At 46.4% G+C, this 27,185-nt stretch overlaps 1 protein-coding gene across 2 annotated transcripts in view; it reads right to left on the reverse strand.

The window, feature by feature from the left end:
* Positions 1-27,185, reverse strand: part of CCND3 (cyclin D3) — a 92,419-nt gene that overhangs the window by 3,015 nt on the left and 62,219 nt on the right. The window contains exons 1-2 of one of the 2 annotated variants that reach the window (XM_090282401.1): positions 3,911-4,262; positions 2,805-3,020 (exon numbers count right to left, since the gene is read on the reverse strand). In XM_090282401.1, coding sequence (XP_090138527.1) covers positions 2,805-3,020; positions 3,911-4,108 — 414 coding nt within the window. In that variant the 5' untranslated portion in view covers positions 4,109-4,262. Of the gene's footprint in view, positions 1-2,804; positions 3,021-3,910; positions 4,263-27,185 lie in introns of those variants that run through there. The other variant, XM_090282402.1, reaches the window with a different exon arrangement.

Below are 27,185 nucleotides of genomic sequence, written 5' to 3' on the forward strand. Positions count from 1 at the left end.
GAGGGTAGGGTCAGTTGCTGAAGAAGGGAAGGTAATAAAGCAGAATAAAGCCCATCAAACTTGAAGGTCAAGACCCCCGTTCTGCTTCTGGGTTTATGGACTGGCACTGTAGAATGGGGAGTCCAAGGCAGGGAAGAGCCCGGAACATTTGCTTTGAGCATCTATTCATCACTTACTCAGTGCCAGACTACATGTTGTACATGAATTGTCTTTTAATCCTGTTTGGTTATCTTTTGGGGGCCAATAATACATTCCTTCTCCTGATTTCATTCAGGGCTCTGAGCACGTCTCCAAGCCAGGATTGAAAGTAAAGACTGCAGCAACAGATATCACCACCATCTCCATGAACTTGAGGCTCCAAGGATTTGTAAAAGGGGAAATCACCACTAGCTTCTCCCACAACTCTGTATCCCAGCTAAGCCTATACCTCTTGAAGTTCAAGCCAGAGTGAAGCCACTGAACCAGCCCTGAGGTTCCTCAAAGGAGAGGTTGCCCAACCCAACCCACATCCCCTTGGTGGGACATCAGAGCTGGGTCCTGGGACATAGCACCCCACTCTACCCCATAGTGCCTAGTGCCATCCGAGTCTCAGGTGTGGAGGCCAAGCCAAACAGGATGGGCCTGGACAATCCCTGAGGGACTAAACCCTATGTTCACCTGCCCAACCATGCACACCCCTGCTAGGTTGCAAAGGGAGGCTGGGAGCCCCACCCCAGCCCACTCGTCTGGGGTTCCCAGCCCTGGCCCCATTTGTGAGTTGCACACATGAGGATTTCTTCATTGTTTTATCTCAGGAAGGAACTCATGGGTTTGACCCCTTGCTGAGGCAGAAATGGCAACCCCACCCAGCCTCTTCCAGGTCCCCGCCTTGGTGCCATCCTCCAAATCAGCCCCAAGCCTCTCACAGGGCCTCACAGAAAACAGCCTGGCCTGGAGCCAGAAGTTGGGCAGAAAAGCTAGTATTCTACTGGTGCTCTTCCCAGTGGCCAAACTCCTAACTCAGAAGTGAACAGAAGAAAGGTTACTGCCTGGAAGGCAACTTGGAGTGGGGCTCGTCCTGTGGGGAGGCATGGGGTCCTGTGTGAGGGAAGGGGGCCACCCTACCCTCTAAGAATCTCAGCCCCAGTCTGGCAGAGAACATACCCCAAGGAGGGGTTAGCTGCTGTGGCTGGCGGCTTCCATCATATCCCCAGCCTTTAAGGCCACCTGGGCTAACCAGGAGACCCAGCTTCTCCTTATCCACTTCAGTGCTGCTAAGGCAGGACTCTGCCCTCCTCTGGGCCTCAGCCTTCTCTGTTTCACAAAGATTTGGACTGAAGTTCTCTGAGGTCCTTCTGACTCTGACCTTCTAGGAAGCCATCTGCATGCTCCACCCCCCAGCTCAGGCTGAGGGAGTGAGGGAAAAGAACTTTTTGCTGTTCCAAAAAACTTCCTCACACAAAGGCACATGTACCATCCCAATCTTTTCACAAAAAAAGGAAGTCCCCTTTTACCTTCCAGCCCAAACCCCTCCAAAAACATCTTGCTTGCTGGCCCTGGAAACCATCTCCACCTTCAGACTTGCCAGAAACTACCAGATTCATCACAAAGAGCTGTGGGGCCTCCCAGATTCCCAACTCCGGCCTCCTACTCCCATCTCTGAGAGCTACTTGGCAGGAGGAGGAATCCTGTTTCTGGACAAGCAGCAGTCGGGGGCCCCAGTACCCTGGCTTCCCGGCCAGCCAATCACAGCAGCCTGCATGCTGCCCTCCTCCCCGGGAGATGGGGCCCAGAGACTCCTCTCAGGGTCAGGAGAAGACTTGGCAGTGTAGAGCAAGGTTGAGGAAGGTGCCCGCACACCCACCCTCCCCCAGACCCCCCAAGAGATGATCTGCACATCCTAAATAACCTCCTTCAGATCCAAACAGCTCCCCCACCTCCTCTCCAGGCTTTGGGAAAAGAGAACCGGTGACTTTCCTGCCCTGCCTCGGAAGAGCCCACCCCAAGTTCCCAGCAAGAGGCCCAGGGAGCCACTTCCCAAACCACAGGAGTGACAGCAGCTCCCCACAGGGTTATGAAAGACCTTGGTCAGAGTGGGCGGGCCAGGGGAGGGGGCATCATTATCACATAGGAAGCAGCTGCAGCTCAGCTCCCAGCCCGTCCCTCAGCCATGGCCTTTGGCTAAGGGAAAAGGAGAGATGATTCCACCAGGCCTAAAGCAGCTGCTCAAGTTCCTCAGAATGAGGATTAGGAAGGCGCTGTCTCTTCTGGGATATAAGAGGAAGGAAATCAGGTGGGATGAATGAAACTCCTTGGCCCTTCCTTAGAAGAATCAGGGCTGGGCTTTAATCAGCTCTGGGAGGCTTTTCAATCACAAAGTCCACCCTGGGATAAAGACTCACCCGAAGCAGCCCCCCCTCCCCCACATGAAAGCACATTCCACTCATCCACTCCGGTGGGGGTGTGCAGGCATGTCCTTGTGCTGCCAATAAATAACTCACGATAGTTGTGTAAGCCCAGAGGCAAAGTATTAGTGAGTGTAGACATGCAGTTTGACTTGTTGCTATCTGGGGGAAAGACCAAGGAGTGGCACCCCCTGGAGGTCAGGAGAAGGAGTTAGTTCATGTTGGCAGCTTAAGCCTGGGGTGGGGGTGGGGTTACTCTTAACCATCACACTGCACTGCCCCATCTTTTGTCCAAATATATAACCTCTTTGCCCCTGAACCGTCCCCCGGGGACAGAAAGCCTCTGAGGTCTTAGCTTTCCCTTTCTTTGGTGAGGAGGCATTAAGTGTTGGGTGGGGGTGGGGGGAGTTACGCACGCACCCGCATCTGGCGGGGAGACACAGCGTGGTCGGTGTAGATGCACAATTTTTCGATGGTCAGCGGAGCAGTCTCCCGCAACTTGGAGGCTAGCAGCATGCAGACCGCACCCAGGAGCTGCAACTGCGCCTTAGGGGTGGGGACACAGGACAGGTAGCGATCCAGGTAGTTCATTGCCAGAGGGAAGACTTCCTCCTCACAGCGCTGCTCCTCACATACCTGGGGGGAGGACACACAGTCACTTCTGGGCAGGGGCTTGGGAAGCACAGCAACGCTAAAAGTGAAAGGAGGGGAGCTGAAGGGAAGTGGGACGGGGAGCAAAAATGAAAAGGGGGGAAATGTGCTTACAGTGACCAGGACTAAGACGGAGGATGCGCCTTCCCCAAGGTGACGACCCCCCCCACACACACACACACTTCCTCAGTGTTGCTTCCTTCCCACCCTCCCCCCAGGGGAGGGGGCGGTAAGCCAGAGGCTCCCTTAAGAAGGACTCAACCCTGAGCCTCCCCCTCCCCCATGGCGATCTCCAAGAGTCACCCAGGGTCGCCGAAGAGCTGGGACCTTATCCCCATTACCATCACCCACGCACACAATCAAAGGGAAGGGAGGAGACTTCTGCCGCTGCCTCCCGCACTTTTCATTTCCCTGACCGCCGAACAGAGCGCGCGCCACCCCCACACCGCCTATCCCCGCCAGAACCCCGCGACAGACACAGGAACCAGCTCGGGGCGGGGGCGGCCGAGCCCATGGTTTTCCAGGCGCGCTCTCCTAAGAAGACGGGGCGGGGAAGGGAAGCAGTAGACGCCAGAGAAGCCGGAGGGGAGAAGGTGGACCCTGTCCCGCTTTCCTGGCCGGAAGAGAGGATTAGCTAGGGTAGGGTGCCAAACCACTGGCAGTCAAAGTCGGGGTTGGGGAAGGGGAAAAAAAAGGGACACCACGGAGGCAGCCCGCTAGGATGCCGAGTAAAAGATCAGGCCCAGGGGTCTGAGCCACCGAAGCATCTTGCTGATTGTGGTTGAGACCAGGATGTCCCAACAGGGCGGCCTCGGGATGTCCGGAGCCGAGGACGCAGGGCCGGCGGGGGAGGGGGAGACAAGTCCGGGCGGTACCTCCAGCATCCAGTACGCCAGCATCTTCCGCATGTGAGGCTTGATCTCCCTCTGCACGCACTGGAAGTAAGAGGCGCGGGGCAAGTAGCGCTCCTCCAGGCGGAGCAAGCTCTGCAGGACACGCTGGTCCCCCAACAGCCGCGGGTCCGGCCCGGCCCGGGGCGCGTGCCGGGTGCCCTCGCAACACAGCAGCTCCATACTTGGGCAGCGTACGGGAAGAACCGGAATGTGGGCTCGCAAGCCGGAACGCAGGCGGCGGGCCGGAAAGCGCGGGGTGCGAGCCTGGTGCTCGTGCTGGAGCTGCGCGGTGGAACCCCGGCCCGCCTGCGCCAGCGCGCGCTGCTTCCCTGACAGGCGCCCCGCCCCTCGCGACGATGTAGCAACTGGAATGCTCTAACGTCACACGTTCCAAGGGGCGGGGCCGCCGGCGCCCCAGACGGAAAGGGCTGGCGGGCGCCCCACCCCCTCCACCACGGGGGCCGCATTGGTCACGGAGCGCGCGCCTGCTGCCTTCCGGTCGCCCAGAGCCCTTCTGACCACCAGTTCGGGAGAGATTTCTTGGATGTGGTCCTCTTCCCCACCAACGAGCCCTCCCCTCTTGCCTCTCTGATATTAGCCGCCCAGGAAAAGAATTTTTCTCCAAAGGTTATTCATTCATTGGTCAAACCCTATTTCACTCGCTGCTTGCCCTAGGGAATATAAAAACTAATAAAATAACTAGTTCTTAGCAAACACTGTTCTAAGCACTTAACGTGCAGTAAGTTATTAAATCCTCACAAAAACACAGTGACTTAGATATTATACTTATTTTCAGATGAGGAAACTGAAACACACTAACAATCGTTAGTCTGAGGCAGAGGTAGGATTGGGAAGCCGGCAGTCTGGCTCTAGAATCTGCTGTACACCATTACGACCTCGTTGCTTCACATTGCTGCAGTGATCCAAAGCCTGCACCATCTGCATCGCCTAGGAGCTGGTGTGGGATCCTAATCTGCATTTCAACAAGACCCCCACTGATCCTGTGCACATTCAAGTATGAGAAGGCCTGGTGGAAGTCAGCATATTATAGAAACACAGCAGGGCAGAAAAGCCATGGATTCAAGGCCTCACCTTGTCATTAATTAGTCTGCTGTGTGGCCTTGGACAAGCCCTGAAAGTCGGCCTAAGCTTCTGTTTGAGGAAAACGTGGGCGGAGAAACTAGATCCTCTCTGAAGGAGTTTCTTGCTCAGACTCTATAAAATCTTCCAATTGCCATTTCTTCTACCTCCCAAACTTCGGGTTACTTTGTAGTTTCCCCAAAGCTGGATTCCACATGGCCAAAAGGCAGACCACAGGCCTCCAGTAATGCCTCCAGTGGGAGGAGGCCTTGGGGAATGCCTGCCTTTCCAGAGTTCCTCCTGAGGGAAAGGACACTAAGAAAATGAGTTACTGGAGAAATAACATTATATAGAAGAGGCAAGTTCTATAAGAAACATTTCCTCAATTAATTGTTCTTTTTTATGTAATAAATTTTACTGCAGTTCTAATATCATGGAAATATTCATTTGCATTGTAGAAAACTTTGAAAATACAGATAAGCCACACAAAAAAAGAAAAGTAATAATTACTTGCAATTTGACCATCCAGAAATAACCCTTTAAAATGTCAATGTTTATTTTTCTAAAATTGTTGTATTTTTCTTTAAATGAGAATATCGCAAACTGTTTCGTAAGCTTTTTTCCCAACTTAAAAACAAAATTATACTGGTAGCACTTTTCCATGTCATTTAATATTCTGCATTACTTTTAATGACTACACAGTATGGCTACATAGTATGCCATTAAAAATAAGGCATTTTATCGGCAATGTACTGATGGAAATTTAAGTAGTTTCTAGTTCTTCCCTGTAAGAAATAACAGTGTGAAATGTTTTTGTGTACACTCGTGATTATTTATAGAAATTAATTTTTAGAAGTAGAATTTCTCAAGCTAAAGTATGAAATAATCTAAGGTTTTTTGGAGATTTTTCAAAATTTACTTTTCAGTTATAACTGGCATACAATATTATATTAGTTTCAGGCATATAACATAGTGGTTAGACATTTATATAACTACATAGTGAACCCCTCTCTAAGTATATTACTCATCTGACACCTGATACCATACATAATTATTACAATATTATTGATTATATTCCCTGCACTGGACTTTAAAATCTTGGTGGCGATTTTTATGATTGGCCATGTGTACTTCTTAATCCCTTTCGCCTTTCCCCCCTAAACTCCCTCCCGTAAGTTCCATTCTAACTTCCCTGCTGAGGCTGAACCACTCTAATGAACAAACACTAGATACCTACATTAAAAATGTAAGCCACGCGACCATAAAAACCCTAGAGGAAAACATAGGCAGTAAAATTTCAGATAGCCCACGCAGCAATATTTTCGCTGACATATCTCCTCGGGCAAGGGAAATAAAGGAAAGGATAAACAAATGGGACTACATCACACTAAAAAGTTTGTGCTCAGCAACAGAAAACATAAGCAAGATGAAAGGGAACCAACTGTATGGGAGAACATATTTGCCAATGATATCTCAGACGAGGGTTTGATCTCCAGAATATATAAAGAACTTAATACAACTCAACACCAAGAAGACAGATAATCCAATTAAAAATGGGCAAAGGACCTGAACAGACACTTCCCCAAGGAGGACATACAGAGGGCCCATAGGCATATGAAAGAATCCTCAACATCACTAGCCATCAGAGAGATGCAAATAAAAACCGCAATGAGATACCACTTCACACCGTTCAGAATGGCCATCATTACAAATCAGCGAACAAGTGCTGGCGAGGATGCGGAGAAAAGGGAACCCTAGTGCACTGTTGGTGGGAATGCAGACTGGTGCAGCCATTGTAGAAGACAGTATAGAATTTCCTCAAAAAACTAAAAATGGAACTGCCTTTTGATCCTGCAATTCCACTGCTAGGATTATACCCTATGAATCCTGAAATACCAATTCAAAGTGCTATTTACAACAGCCAAGTGCTGGTAAAAGCCTAAGTGCCCATCAGTGGATGAGTGAGTGAAAAAACTGTGGTACATTTACACAATGGAATACTAAGCAGCAGAAAGAAAGAAGGAATTCCTACATTTTGCAACAGCATAGATGAAACTTAAAAGAATTATGCTTAGTGAAATAAGCCAGGCAGCAAAGACAAATAACATATGATCTCACCTAATACAGGAAACTAATTAACAAAACAAACAAACAAGTAAAATAGAACCAGAGGCTCGTAAACAAGGAACAGACTGACAGTGACCAGAGGGTGGGGGGAGGGGGAGGGGAATAATGGAGAAAAGAAGGGGAAGGGTCTGCTCAAGAAACTAGTATGAATGACCTTATGGACATGGACAACTAAATGGGGATTGACTGTGAGAGATGGGGGAGGTGGGTGGAGAGGGAAGAGCAAAGAGGGGGGCGGGGTGGAATAACTGTAATAGAAAAACAATTTATAAAAAACCTCTCTGCCAACTGGAAAAGTGAAAAGCAGTTTATTAGTAATAAAATATATATATGTATTTGTTTTAAAGTCAAGAGCTCTTGTTGTACCAGCATGTGTGCCGTGTACCTTATCTAATCTATGAATTTTTAATTAATTAATCATAACATTGCACTCCTTCATTAAAGAGAAAAACATATTTAAAATTATAGAGAATATATATGAAGTTATAGGGAGATAAAGATGTTGCCGTGTAAGAGGTTTTTAGGGTGCAGGAGAACTAAAATATGTTGCTTTTGAAATAAGTACATAACCAGAAACCAGATCTGTCCTGAAGGAAGGTATATCTTTACTTTCACAATTACTGAGTAGGACTGTTCAGGTTATAAGGTTGTTTATCTTTGATGAGAAAGTAAATCACCTTTGTTCTTTAAACTTTTTTCCAGTTTTATTGAGGTATAATTGTCATATATATCAATTGTATTAGTTTAAGGTATACAACATGATTTAATATATAGATTGCAAAATGATTACTGCAAAAACTTTAGTTAACATCCATTATGTAATTACAGTTTTTTTTTCTTGTATAAGAATTTTAAAGATCTCTTTTAGCAACTTTCAAACATACAATACAAAACCATTAACTATCACCACCATGTTGTATATTATTATATATCCCCAGGACTTATTTATCTTATAACTGAAAGTTTGTATCTTTTAACCATCTTCACCCTCTTCCCCATCTTCCAATTCCCACCTCTGACAACCACCAATATGTTTTGTGTTTCTCTCAGTTTATGTATTTTTAGATTCCACATATAAGTGAGATCATACAGTATCTGTCTTTCCCTTACTTCACTTAGTATAATGCCTTCTTGGTCCATTCGTGTTGTTGGAAATAGCAAGATGTCCTTCTTTTTTGCGGCTGAAATGATATTTCATTGTTAGATACCCCAGATTTTCTTTATGGAGGAAGAACACTGCTGAGATGAGCCCTGGCTGGTGTGGCTCAGTGGATTGAGCACTGGCCTGCAAACCAAAGGGTCGGGTCATCAGTTTGATTCCCAGTCGGGGCACATGCCTGGGTTGTGGGCTGGGTCCCTGGTTGGGGGTGTGCGAGAGGCAACTAATGTTTGTCTCCCTCCCTTCTCCTCTCTCTAAAAGTAAATAAATAAAATCTTTAAAAAAAAGAAAGAAAGAAAAGAAAACCGGTGAGATGAAAAGTCGTTTATTACTACTACTATTTTGGTACTTCATTAGACATTTACATTCCTTATGAAGATAATTACCTATTCATGCCCTTTGCCCATTCTTTTACAGAGACATTTGTTATTCTTATTGATGTATAAGTGTTCATTACATTTAAGACAATTTTTTAAAAGATGTTTATTTATTTATTTTTAGAGAACAGAAAAGAAGGAGAAAGGGATAGAGAGAAACATCAGTCAGGTTGCCTCTTGCATGCACCCGACAGGGGACAAACCCACAACCCAGGCATCGTGCCCTGACCCAGAAAAGAAGCAGTGACCTTTCGCTTTGCAGGACAACGATTTTTTGTTTTTTGTTTTTTTAATTGATTTTAGAGAGAGAGAAACATCAGTTTGTTGTTCCACTTAACCATGCATTCATTGGTTGATTCTCATACATGCCCTGACCTGGGATCGAACCCACAACCTTGGCATATGCAGACAAAGCTTGAACCAACTGAACTACCTGACCAGAGCCTAGATTTATTTATTTTTAACAAATAGAAAGTTTTTATTTTTATGTAGCCTTATTTACTAATAGTTTCTTTAATGATTTCAATCATGCTCTCCCCACCCTAAAATTATACAATTACTAAAAGAAAATGTAGGAAATACTTATAAGTGATGTTTTTTAATACCATGGACCTCATTGAAAATTAAGATTTCTGGGCCCTACTTCAGGGCTTTTCATTGTTTTCCTTTAAAAGATTTCATTTATTTATTTTTAGAGAGAAGGGAAGGAAGGGAGAAAAAGAGGACAAGAAACATGGATATGCAAGAGAAATTATCAATTGGTTGTCTCTCGCATGCCCTTAGAGCAGGTTTGGGGGGTAGACCTCGTTTTTTTTTTTTTTTCAGTTCTTGTTTCTTCTTTCTGTTCTGGTTAATTGTTTATTTCTTCCTTCTGTTCCAAATCATTGATTTGAATCCTGGCTTCCTCCCCTTCACTGTTGGCTCCCTGTATACTTTTATTTCACTTTGTATAACCTTCTCTTCTTCCTTTATTTTTTTTGCATACTCAATGAGTTCTCTGAGCATCCTTATCACCAGTGTTTTGAACTCTTCATCTGATAGGTTGCTATCTCCATTTTGTTTAGTTCTTTTTCTAGGGTTTTGTTCTGTTCTTTCATTTGAGCCATATTCCTTTGCCTACTCAATTTGGCGGCTTCCCTGTGTTTCTGTGTATTAGGAAGAGCTGCTTTTACTCCCTTAGTAGCATGGCCTGTGTAGCAAAGGCACCTGTAAATTGTGTGCAGCAGAGCCTTAGGTAGTTGCCAGGGCAGGGCCACCTGCTTCACTGCTTTGTGGCTATATGTGTATGCGGTCCAGGGAGGTGGTACCCGGAGGGGAGACAATGCCACTGGCTGGCTTCTGGAGGCCTGCTTGACACTCACTTTGCTTCCAGTCATCTCACCCACCTCCCGTATGTGATTGGCACCCTTCCAGCTGCTGCAGGGTTTGCGAATGTTCTCTAAGCCTGTGCAGACATTTTATGCAGCAAAAATTTGGCATTTTCTTCCACAACCCCAACCTCCACTGGTTTTTACAGCCAGAGGTAATGGTGCTGGTAATCTTCCTGGTGCTGGAACCCCAGGCTGTGTGATCTGGCCTGAGTCTGAGATTGCTTGCTTCCAAGGTATCCCTTCTGATTTTTTATCCACCACACGTGAAAGTGGGACCTTATGTTCCGCCACCGCCGCCTCCTCCTCCTCTCCTCACCACATCGACTTTCCATCCCATCTCTGTGAGTTCTCCCCTCCTACCTGTCTGGATGAATGTGGCTTCTTTAAATCTTGGTTGTTGGACTTCTATACAACTCATTTTTCTTTTTTCTTTACTATTTAGAGAGAGGGGAAGGGAGAGAGAAAGAGAGGGAGGGAAACATTGATGTACAAGAGATACATCAATTGGGTGCCTCTCCCACACCACAGCTGGGGACCTGGCCAGCAACCCAGGCATGTGCCCTGACTGGGAATTGAACCGGTGATCTTTTGGTTCATAGGCAACAATCAACTGAGCCACACCAGCCATGGCACAGCTTGATTTTTCTGACAGTTCTAGGTATGATTTATTTTTAAGATCTGATTGTAATTCTTTCTATGGTTGTGCAAGGAGGCAAAGCATGCCTACCTGTGTCTCCATCTTGACTGTAAGTTGAAGGTTTTTATTTTTATTTTTAATTAAAAAAAATATTTTATTTATTTTTAAAGAGAGAGGAAGCAGGGGAGAATGTGAGGGAGAGAAACATGTGTGATTGCCTCTTGTGTGCCCCCAACTAGCGACCCGGCCCACAACCCAGGCATGTGCCCTGACTGGGAATCAAACAGGCGACCTTTGGTTCTCAGGCCAGAGCTCAGTCCACTGAGCCACACCAGCAAGAGTGAAGGTTTTTATTTTTAATGTGTAAATTTTTACCTACATTTATTCAGTGTATCATATTAAGTAAGGCTCTATTTGTTTTTCCCCAATTATCATCTAATACATCCCATGGCACTGATTTAACAATCTGTTCTTTATTTCATTCACTTCCCTGTTTTAAGTACCCCTGGTCTGGTCCTTGCATCTTAAATAATACCTTGTTTTGGTCATTCACAGCCAAAGACTTTCACTGAGAACTGGCCCTCAGAATTCCTCCCATTTTTGTCCAAGGAATCTCAGCTAGTCTTTATCCAAGTATCAGGAATAAGGGTGCTTAACAAAGACATTAAAAGCTCATTTAATCTGAAATGACCACTGCCCTCCACTTCTAGAGAACTGATCTTCAACTGCAGCAAGAGGGATTAAGTTAGATAGCAGGGGAAACTCCAATTAGGCAATGGTATAGAGAGAAGAAAGAGTAGCAGAATCTTCTCTGCAGATCTCTAAAAGCATGCCAGGGCCTCTACTGCCCTTCCCATCTCCTCAGTCCCCTCTTCCATCACTGGTCAGCCCATTTGTCCTCTGCTCATTTTATTCATCCTTTAAGGCCCAGCTGAAATCGCACCTCCAGAAAGTCTACTTAGAATAATCCAGCTACAAGAACCAACCCTTTGGCCTCTAAACTCCTACAGGTCCCACTGCACATGCCCTGCGTTTGGCTGGTGGTTCTGCACCTGCTTTCTCTCCCTACGCAAAATGTAAATTCCTGTAAAGGGGAATACAATCCACAAGTACTGACATCCAAGAGTGTGCCAGGCCCTGGGCAGGGTGTTAACGATGCACCATCTCACCCTCTAAGAATTGTTTTCAGATGGAAAAACTAAGGTATGCTGGAATTAAATAACTTATTAAAGGTCTATTTAGCTCCTTCCAAACTACACCCATTTTAATCCTATACTGCTTCTCCTTAAGGACAGGGATGTGTCCTATATGCCTGTGTCTCTTCTGCAGGACCAAGTACCAGTGACAGTAACAGCCCTTAGTGGAAAGCTCACTGTGTTCCAATCACTGTACATACCTGGTATGTATTAAACTATCTCATGTTCACACCAAACCTTATGAGAAGTATACAATTATCTCTCCACCCTTTTATGGAAAGAGAAACCCATACTCAGAGTGGCTAAATAATTTGCTCAAGGTCACACAGCTAGAAAGTGGTGCAGAGTCCATGCTTTTAACCACTTAATTCTGCTGCCTCTTGTGTTGTTCCATGAGTGTGTATTGATTTGTTAGGTGCTGATCTCTCAGGGAAGGAACACAGAGACTGCCCAGTCCTGGAAGCCAGGACGTGAACCTGCATCCTGGGGAAGGAAGGTCCTGGTGAGCAGGGAGTTTTGAGGAACACCTGTGCCTTGCCTCTGGTTGGCATTGCCATGCCCAGAGCCAAGTGAGTCATCCTAGACCCCCCAGGACCAAGGTGCCTGTCAGCTACAAGCCAGCTGCCCTCTGAGGAGGCAGGTGAGCTCAACACAGGGTCAAGGCACAGAAATTTCTGGAAGGTTAGCTGATCTGCCCCGGGAACTTCATTTTCTTCCATCTCATAGGCTCATTAGGCTCATAGGAATAGAGAAGCTCCCTTGTTTTCGCATAACAATAAATAAATAAATAAATAGAAAGACAGATAGATAGATAGATAGATAGATAGATAGATAGATAGATAGATAGATAGATAGATAGATAGTAAAGCAATGACCGCAGCCAGTATGGGGAGGAGTTTCTGCCCAGGATCATTCAATTAGAAAAAGTTACTCAATAAAATGGCAAAATAGAGGAAGAGTGGGAATGAAATGTCACAGGCCAGATGAAAAGCTCCAAGGAGGCCCTGGCTGGGTAGTTCAGTTGGCTGGGGCATCATCCTGATGTGCCAAGGCTGTGGGTTCGATCCCCAGTCGGAGAACGTACAAGAGTCAACCAGAAAATGCACGTCTGGGTGGAACAGCAGATTGATGTTGTACTCTCCCACCCCAAATCAATCAACCAATAAATTTTTTTTCAAAGAAAGGATACAATGCTTTCTTCTTACTCTTCATCATTGCAATGTCCCCATTTGAGAACTGAGAGGGTGAACAAGGTGTTGAGTGAGGCCCAGCACCCCATGATCTACACTCTATGGCTCAGTTACCTTCAGACAGGTTGAGATAATAGGTAGAGGCCAGGCAGCCTTGAGGCTGGCGAGAGGGTCCCCTAAACAGGGAAGTGGACAAAGCTCTAGACTGTGGCTGCTGGTTCCATGGTTCGTGACTTTGAGGGAGTCACTAAAACCTCTGAGTCTGTGCCCTCTTATGTCCAGTGAGGATAATAACAATCTTTACTCCACAGAGAGGTTCTGAGAACTAAACGGACAGAAAAATATCTCGCCCATGCCTGGCACATAGCAAGCATTCAAAGATGATGGTTTCTCTTGCTGTTGTCATTATTATTATTTCCTCTCTCAAGGAGTACCCTTTCTGCTATGGACATGCACCCAGAAGCCCTAAGAAAAAAGCAAAAGTTTGAGCAACAGAAGCCCTCCTCCTGGGACGGCAGCTCTAGCAGACTTAGATAATCCAGCTTCCAATGTTAAGTGCATGGTCTGGGGGTGGTGAACACTGCAGGATCCGGGCCACACCACTGTGCCACTCCATGCTCACTGGCCAGAGGGAGACAACATCAATGTGACAGAGAAATGCCTCTTGCACATGCCCCAACTGGTGACCAGGCCTGTGACCCAGGCATGTGCCCTGACTGGGAATTGAACCAGCAACGTTTTGCTTTGCAGCATGATGCCCAACCAACTGAGCCACACCAGCCAGGGCAGGCTTCACTACTGATCAAGAAACTCTTTCCCCCTAAGCCTGGGTAGGCCTTAGAAATCTTGACACAGCACTAAAGGCAGAGCAACCAAATCAGAGCTGCATGTGCATTGACCTGTTTTCTGACTGCTTCACATAGGAAGCAACTCCACCTGGATGTCCAATAGGCCCTCCTTTAAACTCAACTTCTCCAAAATTGAGATCCTGCTCTTTCCCCCAACAAAGCCTGTTCCTTCTATATCAGAAAGTAGGAACTCCATCCTTCTACTTGCTCAGGCCAAAACAATTGGTGTCATCCCTGACTCCTCTCTCAAATCCCACATCCACCCATCAGCAGAGGATAGAGGCTCTACTTTCAAAATATTGCCATTATCCACCTTTTTTTCTTCTCTTTTGCTGCCTCCCTGGTCCAAATTTAATTGTTCCTTATCTTTACTGGTCTCCCACATCCAACCCATTACCTATTTCTGGTTGATTTCACGTCCAAAATACAACCCCAATCCTTTGCTTTTCTCTATTTCCATGGCTACCCCCACCCCTAGTCTAAATTGAATTATTCCTTACCTGGATTACAGTAGTGGCCTCCTGATGGGTATCCTCGATCCACCCTTGCCCCCACCCCAGTCTAGTCCCAACACAGCAACCTTCCAGTAGCTCTCCATTTCACTCACAGTGAGTGCCAAAGTTCTCACGATGCCCACAGCCCCTGTGTGATCTGCACCCTCCCACCCGTACTTCCTACGACTCCCTCTCACTTGCCCTGCCCTGGCCACAGTGGTCTTCTGGTTGTTCCCAGAATACGCCAGGTGTACTGTACATGTTCCATTTGTACTTGCTGTTCCATCTGCCTGGAATGTTCTGCCCCGGATAATCACATGACCATTCCTTCACGTCCTATCGGTTTGAAAGCAAGTCTCACTTCTTGGATAGCCTCTCCTGGCCATCCTGCTCCAACCCTGATTCTTCTTTGGCCTTTTGACTGCTTTATCTTTCTGCTTACCACTAGTCACTAACATATGATATGCTTTACTCTTTACTCATTTATTCTGTTCACAGTTTGCCCGCTCTCTCACTGTCCCACCAAAACAGAATGGTGCCTGGTTCATAACATGTTTGAATGAATGAACGAGCAAACTAGATGTAAGAGAAACACCAGCACAAGCCACACGATAAATGAAAACCGATAGGTGGTAAGGGAGCAGGTGGGGAGGGGTGTTTTCCAAAGCCAGAAAGTGCTGCTTGGCTCCAGCCTTTTGCCACCCCGTGGGAATGAGCGTTGCCATAATTCCCTTTGTTTCCAAGGCACACATAATGCTCTGCGGACTGGATCTGAAGGGTGGGAAACAGTTTGTAATCTCTCAAGCATTAAGTTGCCTGTGAAAAGAAACCTCAGGTACTGGCCTGAACCTGTCAAGTCTCCTTTTCATAAAGTCAGAATACAACCTACATACTTACACATTTGCTTTTGCTCCCTCTTTCCGGCTGCCTGGATGCTGAATAAATGAGGCATTCCTGTCCTGTTATTCTGTTTGAGATTCCTGTTCCACAGCTATGGGTGAGGTGAGCCTCCAGGCCTCAGGTGTGGATGGACAACTTGCTACAACCAAACACCTGGCAAAGGCAGCTCTGTCTCTGGGCTCTCAGCTGGGAAGCAAGGAAGCCAGCCTTCCTCATTCTAGGCACAAGACAGCCCTGGCATCGGTTCAGCATCATGATTAAGTGGAGTTAGGTTGATGCCTGGTTCTGCCACTTACTAGCTGTGTGATCCTGGGTAGGTTACTTAACTTCTCTGTCCTAGGCTTCTCATCTACAAAATGGGGATCAATATGAGAAAAGTACCTACCACCACACCAGGCTCATAGTAAGTGCTCAGCATAGGGAGCGCCCAGGCCTCCACAGGCTTTAGGATGCTGGACACGACTCAGAGGTGAGAAGCCTCTATTTTAAGAACATCCAGCCTGAAGTGGATGACTATGATGATCCTGCATCATGGAGAAATCCTGAGCTGTCATTAAGACAGTCGGCTTTTACCTGCAACACCCACTAGAAGTAGGCAGGGGGTTTATGTGTGATGGGAAGGGTGGGCTGCATTGGGAATGGCAGGGGTTAGTGGTCCTGGTGTTAGGGATAAAGAAGCCAGTGACTCAAACCTGTAGGAGATAATTAACAGATGAATCATGGAGAAGAGGCGAGGAAATGACATTTCACAGCTCCTCACTCATATCTTTGGGATCAAAAAGAGGAAGATTGTCATCACCAAACACAGAGAAATGGGAAGATGTAGCTAGATAACTTTGCAAATAAGTTGGAAATAGACCTATAACTAGATTCGTCGGCAGCCGTCCGTCTCGAGAGACGATGGTGTAGCTTCTTAAGAGTCCATCTGCACCGCCGAGAATGGCTGTGCAGTCCGACTCGGGAGTGACATGGTATCTGTCTCCTCCCGTGTTGAATCGACATCTTGCGATGACGCTGAAGCTACAGAGCCTGGGCAGGGTAATATGGAGGGTCTGCTGTTGCCCATGCAGCAGACCCCCCCTCTCTTCGCAGCTGAAGGGTCCAAGGGAAAGACGGAGTCGATACAGCTTGGGTTCAGGTGCGCCGCAGGAGTTGCCGGTGTTGACCACAACATCAAACCGCCTTAGGGACTCCGGCTCCGGATTTTCTGTCGGGGTTTACTCCCTTAGCCTTTCCCCTGAAGAGGTATGCCGCAAGGCAGCGGAGGTTTTTTGGAGTCAGAGTTTTCCTTCTCTGATATAACTAGATTACCCTTAGTTAATCACACCCTGAGTTAAGTAGTTAATCACGTTAGATTGTGAACCCAGATTAACCAGTAGTGGAGAAAGTAGGGGAGAAGGAGAGGGGAGGGGGAGCTAATTGCATTACTATAAAACCAGTTTACTTTGTCTATTTCACACGCCCATGCCCCTGGCTGGCTGTGCACCCGACTCTGCAAATTCTTGAATAAACGCCTCGCTTTGCTGCTCAAGTCCTGTGTCCCAGTGTTTTATTGTGAGCGTTTCTCACACTCGTCACCTGAATTCCACAAAAAAGCCTCTGATGAAAGAAGCAGAGCTGTAGGTGCTTTGAGGATAAGTGGGGCACTCAGAGAAAGTTTAGTCAGGGAGTGGTGTGTCCCAGTTGGGGCACCCACGGTAGCACACCAGAGAATGTTAGGTAGCAGTAATAATAGATTACCCTTGCTAAGCACCTTCCCTTAGCAAGGCACTGAGAGCTTTACCAATTTGCTGAACGAGGTGTAAGTGCTATTATTACCCCCCTCTTACAGGTGCAAACAGAGACACGGAGAAGCTAAGCACTGCCCAACGCCAGGCCCCTAGCAAGAGGCTGCCTCAGTTGTGTCTCCCCAGAAGCAGGCTCTGAGATAAAAATTCAAGTGAAGTAATTGATCTGGGAGGTGATTTCAGGAAGCACCCAAGAGTGGGGAAATGAGACGAAAGGGCAGGAGGTCAGTAAAGAGTACATTGTTGAGAAAGTTACCACTGTGGGCAAATGGAGCTCAGTCCTGTTCAGGAACCCTGGGAGGCCATAAAAAGTGCACGCCACTGCCTTGGAGTAACTGCTCCCCAGGGGTGAGGAAGCAGGGGCACCCGTCCACCATTCCGACAGCCAGTGGTTGAGGGCTGCTGGGGATGGAGGAAGGGGCCTGCAGTTAATTACCCAGAACTTCCTGCTTCCCTGCGGGAGAGCACAATGGACTCTGGTGGCCAGGACAAGCCATCAGGCAAAGTCACTGTGCCCGCTTGCTAGTGGGGCTGGTGCACTCTGGGAGAGTGAACACCGTGGGCACCCAGGGCGGGGGGCGGGGGGGGCACAGCTGCAGGCACTACACTGGCAGAACTGGGATTTGAACCCAGTCAGGAGCCAGAGCCCAAGTTCTAAGCCCGAATAAATATTTTAAACAGTTTAATGCTCTTTTTAAAGTTGCATGTGTGTGAACCAGAGCAGCAAACCTTGTACTTTGTTTCCTTTTAAAATAAATTTACTTAATGAAAAACTGTACTTTAAAAACATGAAGTAAATACTGTGCCAGCAGAGAAGGCACACGGATGTGGTGGCTGCGAGGGTAACGTGTAAATGACTGTTGGGAATTCACGGAAGAGGAATAAAAGAACAGAACTTTGAAGACCTCAACTTGAATCCCAGCCTGGCTCTGTCCCAATTACATACATAAACCCGGCCAGCACCTCAACTCAGGGAGCCCGTTTCCCCATCTATAAAAAGAGGACAAGAGCCCCAACTGCTTAGAGAGTGGTTCTGAGGCCAGATGAGATAACGCATGAGTTAAAAAGCACGAAGAAAATTGTGGAGTGCTCAGCAAACCTAAGGGGTCATTCCGAGGAATCCCAGGGAGAAGTAGCAGACAAGGGGCTCCTACTCTGCCCCTTCTTTGTGTCACCCAAAAAGCACCCAGTATCACCACTCCAACTTCTGCCTTGAGCACAACCCAGATTTTGTTGCGGTATCAGATGGTTTTATTTCAGGGGAGGTCAACACTCCCTTGTCTCAGAGGTTTAATGTAAATTACTTTAAACCAAATCCTGATAATTCCACAGCTGGTTTAGGAATGGGTACTTGCTATATTCTGGCCAATAAGGTGTGAGGTAAGTCTGCTAAGCAGCTCCAATAAATGGGGTGCAAGAGAAAAACAGATTCATTTCTGCCTCGTGTGTGAATGGAGTTAGATATACTAATATTTATCATATGTTTACTATGTTCCAAGCACCATTTTAAAAGTTAGAATAAAAATACTTAATTCATTTAATCCTTATAATATTAAACATTTGACAGAGAGGTTAAGCAATTTACCCAACATCATGCAGCCATGGGGTTAGCAATCAGGTTTGGCTACAGAACCCACACTCTGAGCCACCGTGCTGTGATGTCTGGAGCAGCTGCAGCCATCCTGCAACGATGTGAAAAGGAGCTGACACCTGAAAGCAACAGCTGAAAGCTCAGGACAAAGTTTTCTTCCTGATGATGTTGTTGAGCTGCTGCTAAATTAACCAATCCTGGAACCACCTACCTCTGGACTTTTTGCGATGATGAGATAGTATATCTTCCTTACTGTTTAAGCTGCTTTCACTCCCCAAGTAAGAGCTCCTTTCTCTGCTCTCACCCACATAATAGAAAAATCTTCAACAGCAAACAGGCAGAGAGTTCTACCAAACATTTAAGAAAGAAGTAATTTCAATGTTGCCCTGGCTGGTTTAGCTCAGTGGATGGAGCGTCGGCCTGCGAGCTAAGTGTCGCTGGTTCGATCTTCCAGTCAGGGTACATCAGAGAAGGAAAACTCTGACACCAAAAAAACCTCCGCTGCCTTGCGGCATACCTCTTCAGGGGAAAGGCTAAGGGAGTAAACCCCGACAGAAAATCCGGAGCTGGAGTCCCTAAGGCGGTTTGATGTTGTAGTCAACACCGGCAACTCCTGCGGCGCACCTGAACCCAAGCTGTATCGACTCCGTCTTTCCCTTGGACCCTTCAGCTGCGAAGAGAGGGGGGGTCTGCTGCATGGGCAACAGCAGACCCTCCGTATTACCCTGCCCAGGCTCTGTAGCTTCAGCTTCACGGGAGAGGACACTCCAGCGTCATCGCAAGATGTCGATTCAACACGGGAGGAGACAGATACCGTGTCACTCCCGAGTCGGACTGCACAGCCATTCTCGGCGGTGCAGATGGACTCTTAAGAAGCTACACCATCGTCTCTCGAGACGAACGGCTGCCGACGAATTTCAATGTTATACGAACCTAGGTTCATTTCTCAACCCATTTTTAGTGTAACAGATTTCAAACCCAACAGGAACAGTATGAGGAAAGAAAATTACCCTTATGTTCATAAATGGAAAACCTTAAGCGTGGTATTGGCAAACTGATTCCAGCAAGATATAAAAAGAGTAGTATGTAATGATTATGCTGACCTTATATCAAAAATGCATGGTTAGTTTATTAGTTTGGGAAAAAAATCAACGTAATTCATCACACCAGAAGATTAAATGGGGGGAAAAGTCATGATCATATCAACAGATGCCAAAGTTTTATTCTATAAAATTCAACAGCCATTCACAATAAGAAAAAAATCAGCAAAGTAGGGATAGACAGGAACTTCCTTAGTATGATACAGGGCACCTACTAAAACCCTACAGCTAACATCTTCTTTGATAGTTGATACACAGAAAGTAAACCAGGCTGAGTGCCAAACATCCAGGCCAGTGGGTAGAACTTCCAGGGCTGGGTTCTTCCTCCATGATCACCCTGGCTAGTCCATCCCTGGCACTAGCAAGGCCACCTGTTCCCAACGTTCTGAAGATAGACCACCATCTTTCCACCCCTTTTAATTTGTACATTTTTATGAATAGTACTGTCTTTTTATCGAGTCCTCAGATTTTCAGTTCCAGTGCCATCTTGGATTTCTTCCTTTCTCTGGTTTTACATATCCAATTGTTACAGAGTTGGGGGCCTCCAAAAATCCCCAGAGCCTGTGGGGTTGGGGGATGGGGAAAAGGGAACAGCTTTTAAGATGCCTTTGCATGACTATGGTTAGTAGCTAGTGTCTTAGTTATGCAAATGGTTTGGTTCTTCCAAGGCCCCAAAGAGAAAGGAGGGGTTTTGACCATGGACTGGTGAGGAAAGAGCATACAGGGCCTGAGCAAGGCTCTGTGAATGGTCAGAACCCGTTAACACGCCCACTGTGTCTTAGGACACAGTCAGGGATTTTAAAATAGGCGGCAACCATTTTAGGGAAGGAGGAGAGGAGATCCACATGGGTTGCAGGAAGGAGAACTCCATGCTGCTTTGAAAGGGCAAAGCACATGTTTTCCTGGACAGTTATACAGAGGCTGATGACATCATACCCCAGATCCTGAAGGAGACAGCTGACAGATAAGGGATGGGGAACTTCTGGGTAGGTTTTTGGCTTCTAGCCTTTTGGGGAACAAGGGAAGTGCTGGGTCCCGTGGGAGAACAGGGCTCTGGGCTGAAGTGTTCACTGTCCTCCCCAAATTGGAATATTGTAAATAAAGACCTGTTTTCCTCAACACTAGTTGTTGGGTTTTACACCAAGGCGCCACGTGAAAGAACCCCCTTTCTCTCTGTAACAGTTTTGGCGAGCCCAAATGGGACTAATGGAACCTGTCGCCAGGTTCCCTCTAATAGTTACCCTGCCCAACAAAGCCACTGGCTGAAGCTCACTCAGATCCTATTCTTTCCATTCCTCCAGTAGGCTGTTAGCTAATTCCTCCAAACTTGCCACCAAAGTAAACCCTTTACAGCAGAGAAGAAAGTATCTCTCTGAGGAATCTGATAGCATAATCTAAAATGGCCCTCTGCAAACCTGAAATTTATTTGAAGTCTAATATTCTGCCTTAGAAACGTATACACATATAGGATTATGGTCCATAATACAGCCATAACTGTTATCAAATACTATATTTACTTTAAATTACTTATGGTTAAGGAAAATTAAACTTCAACGGAAACCACATGTAACATGAGACAGGCATGAGGAGTTTCAAACCCTCTTTTGAAAGGCTGGGCCTGAAGAAGAAAAGAGAGGAGCTGGGCCTACATTACAATTGCAAAAGCCTCCCTCAGAGCCTCGCAGTCTTCATAGCTTCCAGACAGATCCCCATCTATGGCGCAGGGCCATCAGATTAATCTCTCACGGACACTCCTTTCATCCCCAGTCCAAGGACCTGCTTATCAGGTCAAATTTAAAGTCAACCGGCTGGCTTTTCAAGTTCTCCTTCAAGAGGCCCCGCCATCCTATCCAATTTTATCTCAGCTGGAGCACTCCCGCTCACCCCACAGCACTATCATCCACCACTGGCATCCTGGTCCTTTCTCCAAATCCAGCTCCTTCCTTTAAGCCCCAGCTCCTGGCCCCCCAGGGCTGTATTAATAGCATTAGAGATCAGGGAAACTGAAAGCCAGAAGGATCAACTGGCCCAGAGAAGGGGCTGACTTGCCCAAGGGCACAGAGCAAGGTAATGATTGTTTTACACTAGTCTCATTGTTTCCTGAGAATAAATCCTATTTTCCCCCAAAGATTGGAAACTCCTGGGGATAGGCACCACACCTTTTATTCCCAGATTTGGTTAAGCTGCAGCAGGAGGTACTCTGCATAAAGATGTGGTCTGGTTCCAGACTCCCTGCTCCTGCAATTCCCAAGCTTGGAAGGTCTTTCCTCCACTTCTTTTCAGCCAGTCACACTTACAAAATCCAGGTTAAGATCCTCTAATTGTAGGTGATTTCGTTTTTCCCTTTTAAATTGTCATTAGTGTTATTAAACGCTGAGCAAAAAGAAAAGACTCATACTTCCCCCAAACTCACAAGTACCTGCCTGCCATTGAACTCATTCTATTTTTTTATTTTTCACATTCCCTCCAGGAGAGTTTGTATCATTCATTCTCTCATTCATTTATTCCACAGGTCCTTACTGAGACTCTTATCAAACACCAAGATCTCCTGGGGCCAAGGACAATACAATGATAAGTAAGACAGTTCTTTTCTTTTAAAGAGAAAAAAAATCTCCTGGGGGAAATAAAATGTACTTTGCTTTCCTTCTTAATAATTTACCTTTACTTGATTCTTTAATTAACTCAAGTATGTGGGTTTTTGGGCTTTGACTCATCATGTGGCCAGAAAGTTCCCTGAAATCAGGAATTGAATCTTCTAGTTTTGGGTATCTAAGTAAACTCAGAATATGTTCCAGTTAGTACTGGTGTCCTGGTATAATTATTAATGCTGCACCCTTCACTCTCAAAAGTGTCCCAGTTTAGAATAACAAGTGTTGGTGAGGATGTGGAGAAACTGGAGCCCTTATACACTGCTGATGGGAATGTAAAATGGTGCAGCCACTTTGGAAAAGTCTGGCAGTTCCTCAAAACGTTAAACATAGTTGCCATATAACCTAGCAATTCTACTCCTAGGTATATGTATATGAGACATATACCCAAGAAAAATAAAAGCACATCCACACAAAAACTGGTATTCAAATGCAAGAGCATTATTATTATTATTCATACTAGCCAAAAAGTGGAAACAATCCAAAAGTCTGTCAACATATGAACAAATATAATGAATATAATTTTGTATATCCATATAATGGAATGTCATTCAGTCATTCATAAAAAGGAATGAAGTACTGATGCATGCTCTAACATTTATAAAAAGGAATGAAGCAATGAGGCATGCTACAACATAAATGAACCCTCAAAACATTATGGTAAGTGAAAGAAGTGAACACAAAGACCACATATCATGATTCCATTTATATCAATTGTTCAGAATAGGCAAATTTATAGAGACAGAAAATAGATTAGTGGTTGCCTAGGGCTGGGGTGGTGATAGCAATGGGGAGCGACTGCTAATGGGTACTGGGTTTTTTTGGGGGGGTGATGAAAATGTTCTAAAATTAGATTATGGTGATGACTGCACAGCTCTAGATGTACTAAAAGCCACACAACTGTGTACTTTATATAGGAGAATTCCATGGTATGAAAATTATAGCTCAATAAAATATTTTAAAAATCATTCCAGTCTGGATAATAAATTATATGGTCTTTTCTACCTAGGGAGGCCTTAACATGAGTTACTGAGAGCATAAGGGCCTTGGAGTTAGACCTGGGGCGGAACCCCATCTCTACCACTTACCTGTGTGACCTGGGGGAAATTATTTGATTCCTTGCCTGTGAAAGAGGGAAACAGTGTCTACCTCAGAGCCCTGTTGTAATGCAATGTAATGCATAAAAAGTGCTGGGAGCCCCCCAATCACATGTTCAAAATGCTCAACCTTTAGTAGATATTTACACTGGCAAAAGTCTGATACAGAATGGATGGATGGACCAATGGATGGAGCCAACCTGACGCCACTCAAGACTCAGAGAGCAGATTATAACCATTCCAGTAAACCAGATGTTGCCTTTAAAAAGGAACTCAAGAAGCAGCGGACCAAGTGCAATGCTGCTGCCCATTCTGTTCAGTCATTCAGCCCTTCTCTAGCATTCTCAGCCCTACAGTGTGCAAAGCCCACTGAGATTCCTGGAGAGTGGCGGGGAGAAGTCAGGATGCCCACATTCAGGAGTTTTCCCTCGGCAGTGGGAGGCTGGGCATATACAGAGGAAATAGGCAGCTCCCACAAAGGCCATGGAAACAGGCCCAGAATGACCAGAAGCAACACTGGTCTGAGTGTCTCTGAGCAGATAACCCAGAGTAGTTCAACTACGTGCTCCCCCCGACGTGGGGCCTCCTTCGCCTACTACCAGACACTGAGGTGAGTCAAATAGTCCCAGTGACGCCTTAATCAAAACAGTCACCCCCAGCTCCTGCCCCGGCTCCTCTTTCCTTCGCAGGCTTCTAGAGCTACAGCCCCCTTCCAAGGTTTAAGCCAAGGCCTGTGGTTTCTCACATACACTTTATAGAGACCTTATTCTACACCTTCAGCCTCAGCTTTCATATTTCTCCAGTTCTAACCTCCATCCTGAACTCCCAGCTCATATCCCCACCTGGATGTCACACAGGTGCCCCCAGCACAAGATGCTCACACCCTGCCCCTCCTCTTTTGTATTAGGTGTCACTTACCCACAATCCACTGGGCCACCCAAGCTGAAACCACTGATGTTATTCCTTTTCAGCTCCTCCAGCTCCAAATGTCCACATTAACCTCTAAATAGATACTGTCACCTCTGTCTCCAAAACGTCTCTGGAACCTGGCCCCTCCACTAAATGCTCAGGTGTCCCCATCTAACAGTGGTGCAACATTGCTTCCTCTCACTGGTTTCTCTACCTCTATTCACCCTCTTCAACCCACACTCCCCACTACTGCCCAAGCTCTCCTTCAAAAGCCTCAGGAATGCACTTCCTTTGCTTCTTAAACCCTTAAAATCTCAATGTCTTCAGGATAAAATCCAGACTACCTGTCTGAAATGACGTGCAAAGTCTGTCATTTAAAAAATAAAAAAAGGTTGCCATGATCTACCCTACATTCTCCCTGGAGCCTTACCCCCCCCCCCCCCCCAAGACACACGTCTTCCTTATACCTATATCCCAGGTCCACTGAATGGTCCAACATTGATGCTTTTGCTCAGCCCGCACCCTTCTTTCTGCCCAAATCCCCTACTCCCACTCTCTTGAAAATTTGCTCCATGTCCTTCGAGGCCAGCTCAAATACCGCCTCTGCAAGGATGCGCGCCCCAGTTCCTCCTGCTGAAGTTTAAGGGAAAGTGTGGGGTGAGATACGGTGGTTGCCACAGAGGCCACCTCGACTACTGACCAGTGAGGGGAGATGGGCCTTGACAAGTCACCGTATCTCAGGGTCTCGTCCTCAGTTTTGCAGGAGCAGCGTGCTTTTTGAGGCTGCCTGGAGAGTAGACACATCTAACTGTCTTCAGTAAAGGCCACAAAAAGAAACAGACAACAGAAAAACAGAGGCACCAAGTGAACCTGAATGCCAGGCCAGCGGGTCAGCTCACCATGCTCTCCTTGACATGGGAAGCCAAACTCCAACCAGGGGATGAGAGCCAGCTTGCCCTCAGTAAGGCACCCACTGTCTCCCACGAAAGACTGTCAAGCAGCAGCTAACAGCGTGAGTCAGGAGTTGCAGAACCTGGGTTTGAAACCCAGCTCTGCCACTTACTCTGTGACTTTGGATGACTCACCTAGACACTTGGTTTCCTAACCTGTCAAGTGGGGCTAATGATTTCCTCTGTCCTGGCCACTCCCTCTGCTGGAACCACTCTTCCCCTAGACACCCACCCAGCTCCTTTCCCCTCTGCCATGTCTCTGCTCAATTTTCACCTGTTCAGAGAGGTTCTTCCGAACCTCCCTAGATAAATAGGAGCACCTCCTCCACCTCTAGCACTCCTCATCCTCCTTACCCTGCCATATCCCAGTGCCTGGGCCAGGGCTTGACCAGAGGGAATTGTTCAATAAATATGGTAGAATGATGAATAAAACATACCTACCCCATAGAGTTGAGGATGTTAAGTGTTTAGAAACCTGGCCCACACCAAGGATCCGTAAATGTTAAATTTTATTAAAAGAGCCTCCCACTGAGAGCCTGCCACATGCCAGACACCCAGAGATGCTCAAGAGGAGGTGGGGGCTCTGAGTCTTATTGGAAAGAGAGATGGAAACCTTGGGAGAAAGGCACCTGCTCTGAGTGTGAGAGTGTGTGCGTGTGTGTGTAACTGTGTGTGCACGTGGTCTTCTCCCAGGAAACTCTCGGCCATGATGAAGTGAGGCAAGAAAACCCGGCATATTTGGTGTGTGGTTTAGCACTGCCACCAGGGAGGGTCAGGGTGTAGGACAGGATGGCGGCAGGAACCAGGGCTGCACAGGAAGGCCTCGCGGCTGCAGTAGAATTTGAGTTGTGCCCTGACGGCAACTGAGAGCTATTAAAGGGTGTTAACATGGACCAGAACATAAGTATATAAGCATTTGGAGTTGGGGAAAGAGTAAGCTGAGAAAGCTATTAAGAGGTTCTTGCAATAACTTAGTGAGAAATTCTAAGAGCAACTTATGCCAGTAGAAGAAATGCAGGAAATAGAATCACTGGAACTCAGTGGCCATTTGAATTGTGGTGGAGGGAGGGGTAGTCCTGGATGATTCTGGTTTCTGCGGCTGGATAGAAGGTGTTTCCATTTCCTCTGATTAGGAAGAACAGATTTAGGGGAAAACACTCCCTATTTCGCATGTTGCTTTTGACGAGTCTACAGACATTCAGGTGATGTCCCACACCAGCTGGACATAATAAAAAGTAGTCTTTATCAAGTTCTTACTGTGTACTTGGAATGCCTCGTGTCTATTTTCATCCTCACAACAATCATTTAAGGTAGGCATTACTATCCCATTTCACAGATAAGGAAACTGAGACTGAAAAAAATAATGTAGGGCCCTGGCCAGGTAGCTCAGTTGATTAGAGCAACATCCCAATACACCAAGGATGAGGGTTCGATCCCTGGTCAGGTCACATACAAGAAACAACCAATGAATGCATAAATAAGTGGAACAACAAAGTGATGTTTCTCTCTCTATGTCTCTTAAAATCAATCGATAAAAAAATAATAATAACGTAAAATAAGTTCTAAGGGGCCCAGCTGGGATGTGAACTCCAGTCATGTCTGAAGACACCCTTCCTTCTCCCCCATCTTAGCCTTGATGTCTGTAAGTCTGCACGTCAGGAGTACACTCCTCTGTAAGTCTCAGCTGCCACCTAGGGAATGTGGGGAGAGTGGACTGCAGAGAACACCCACATTTAAAGGGTAGGTGGAGAAAGAGCCTCAGAAGGAAACCACAGCCAGAGAGGTCAGGAGAGAACG

Source organism: Furipterus horrens, unplaced genomic scaffold, assembly GCF_987537825.1.
Source record: "Furipterus horrens unplaced genomic scaffold, mFurHor1.1.pri manual_scaffold_6, whole genome shotgun sequence".
NCBI lineage: Eukaryota > Metazoa > Chordata > Mammalia > Chiroptera > Furipteridae > Furipterus > Furipterus horrens.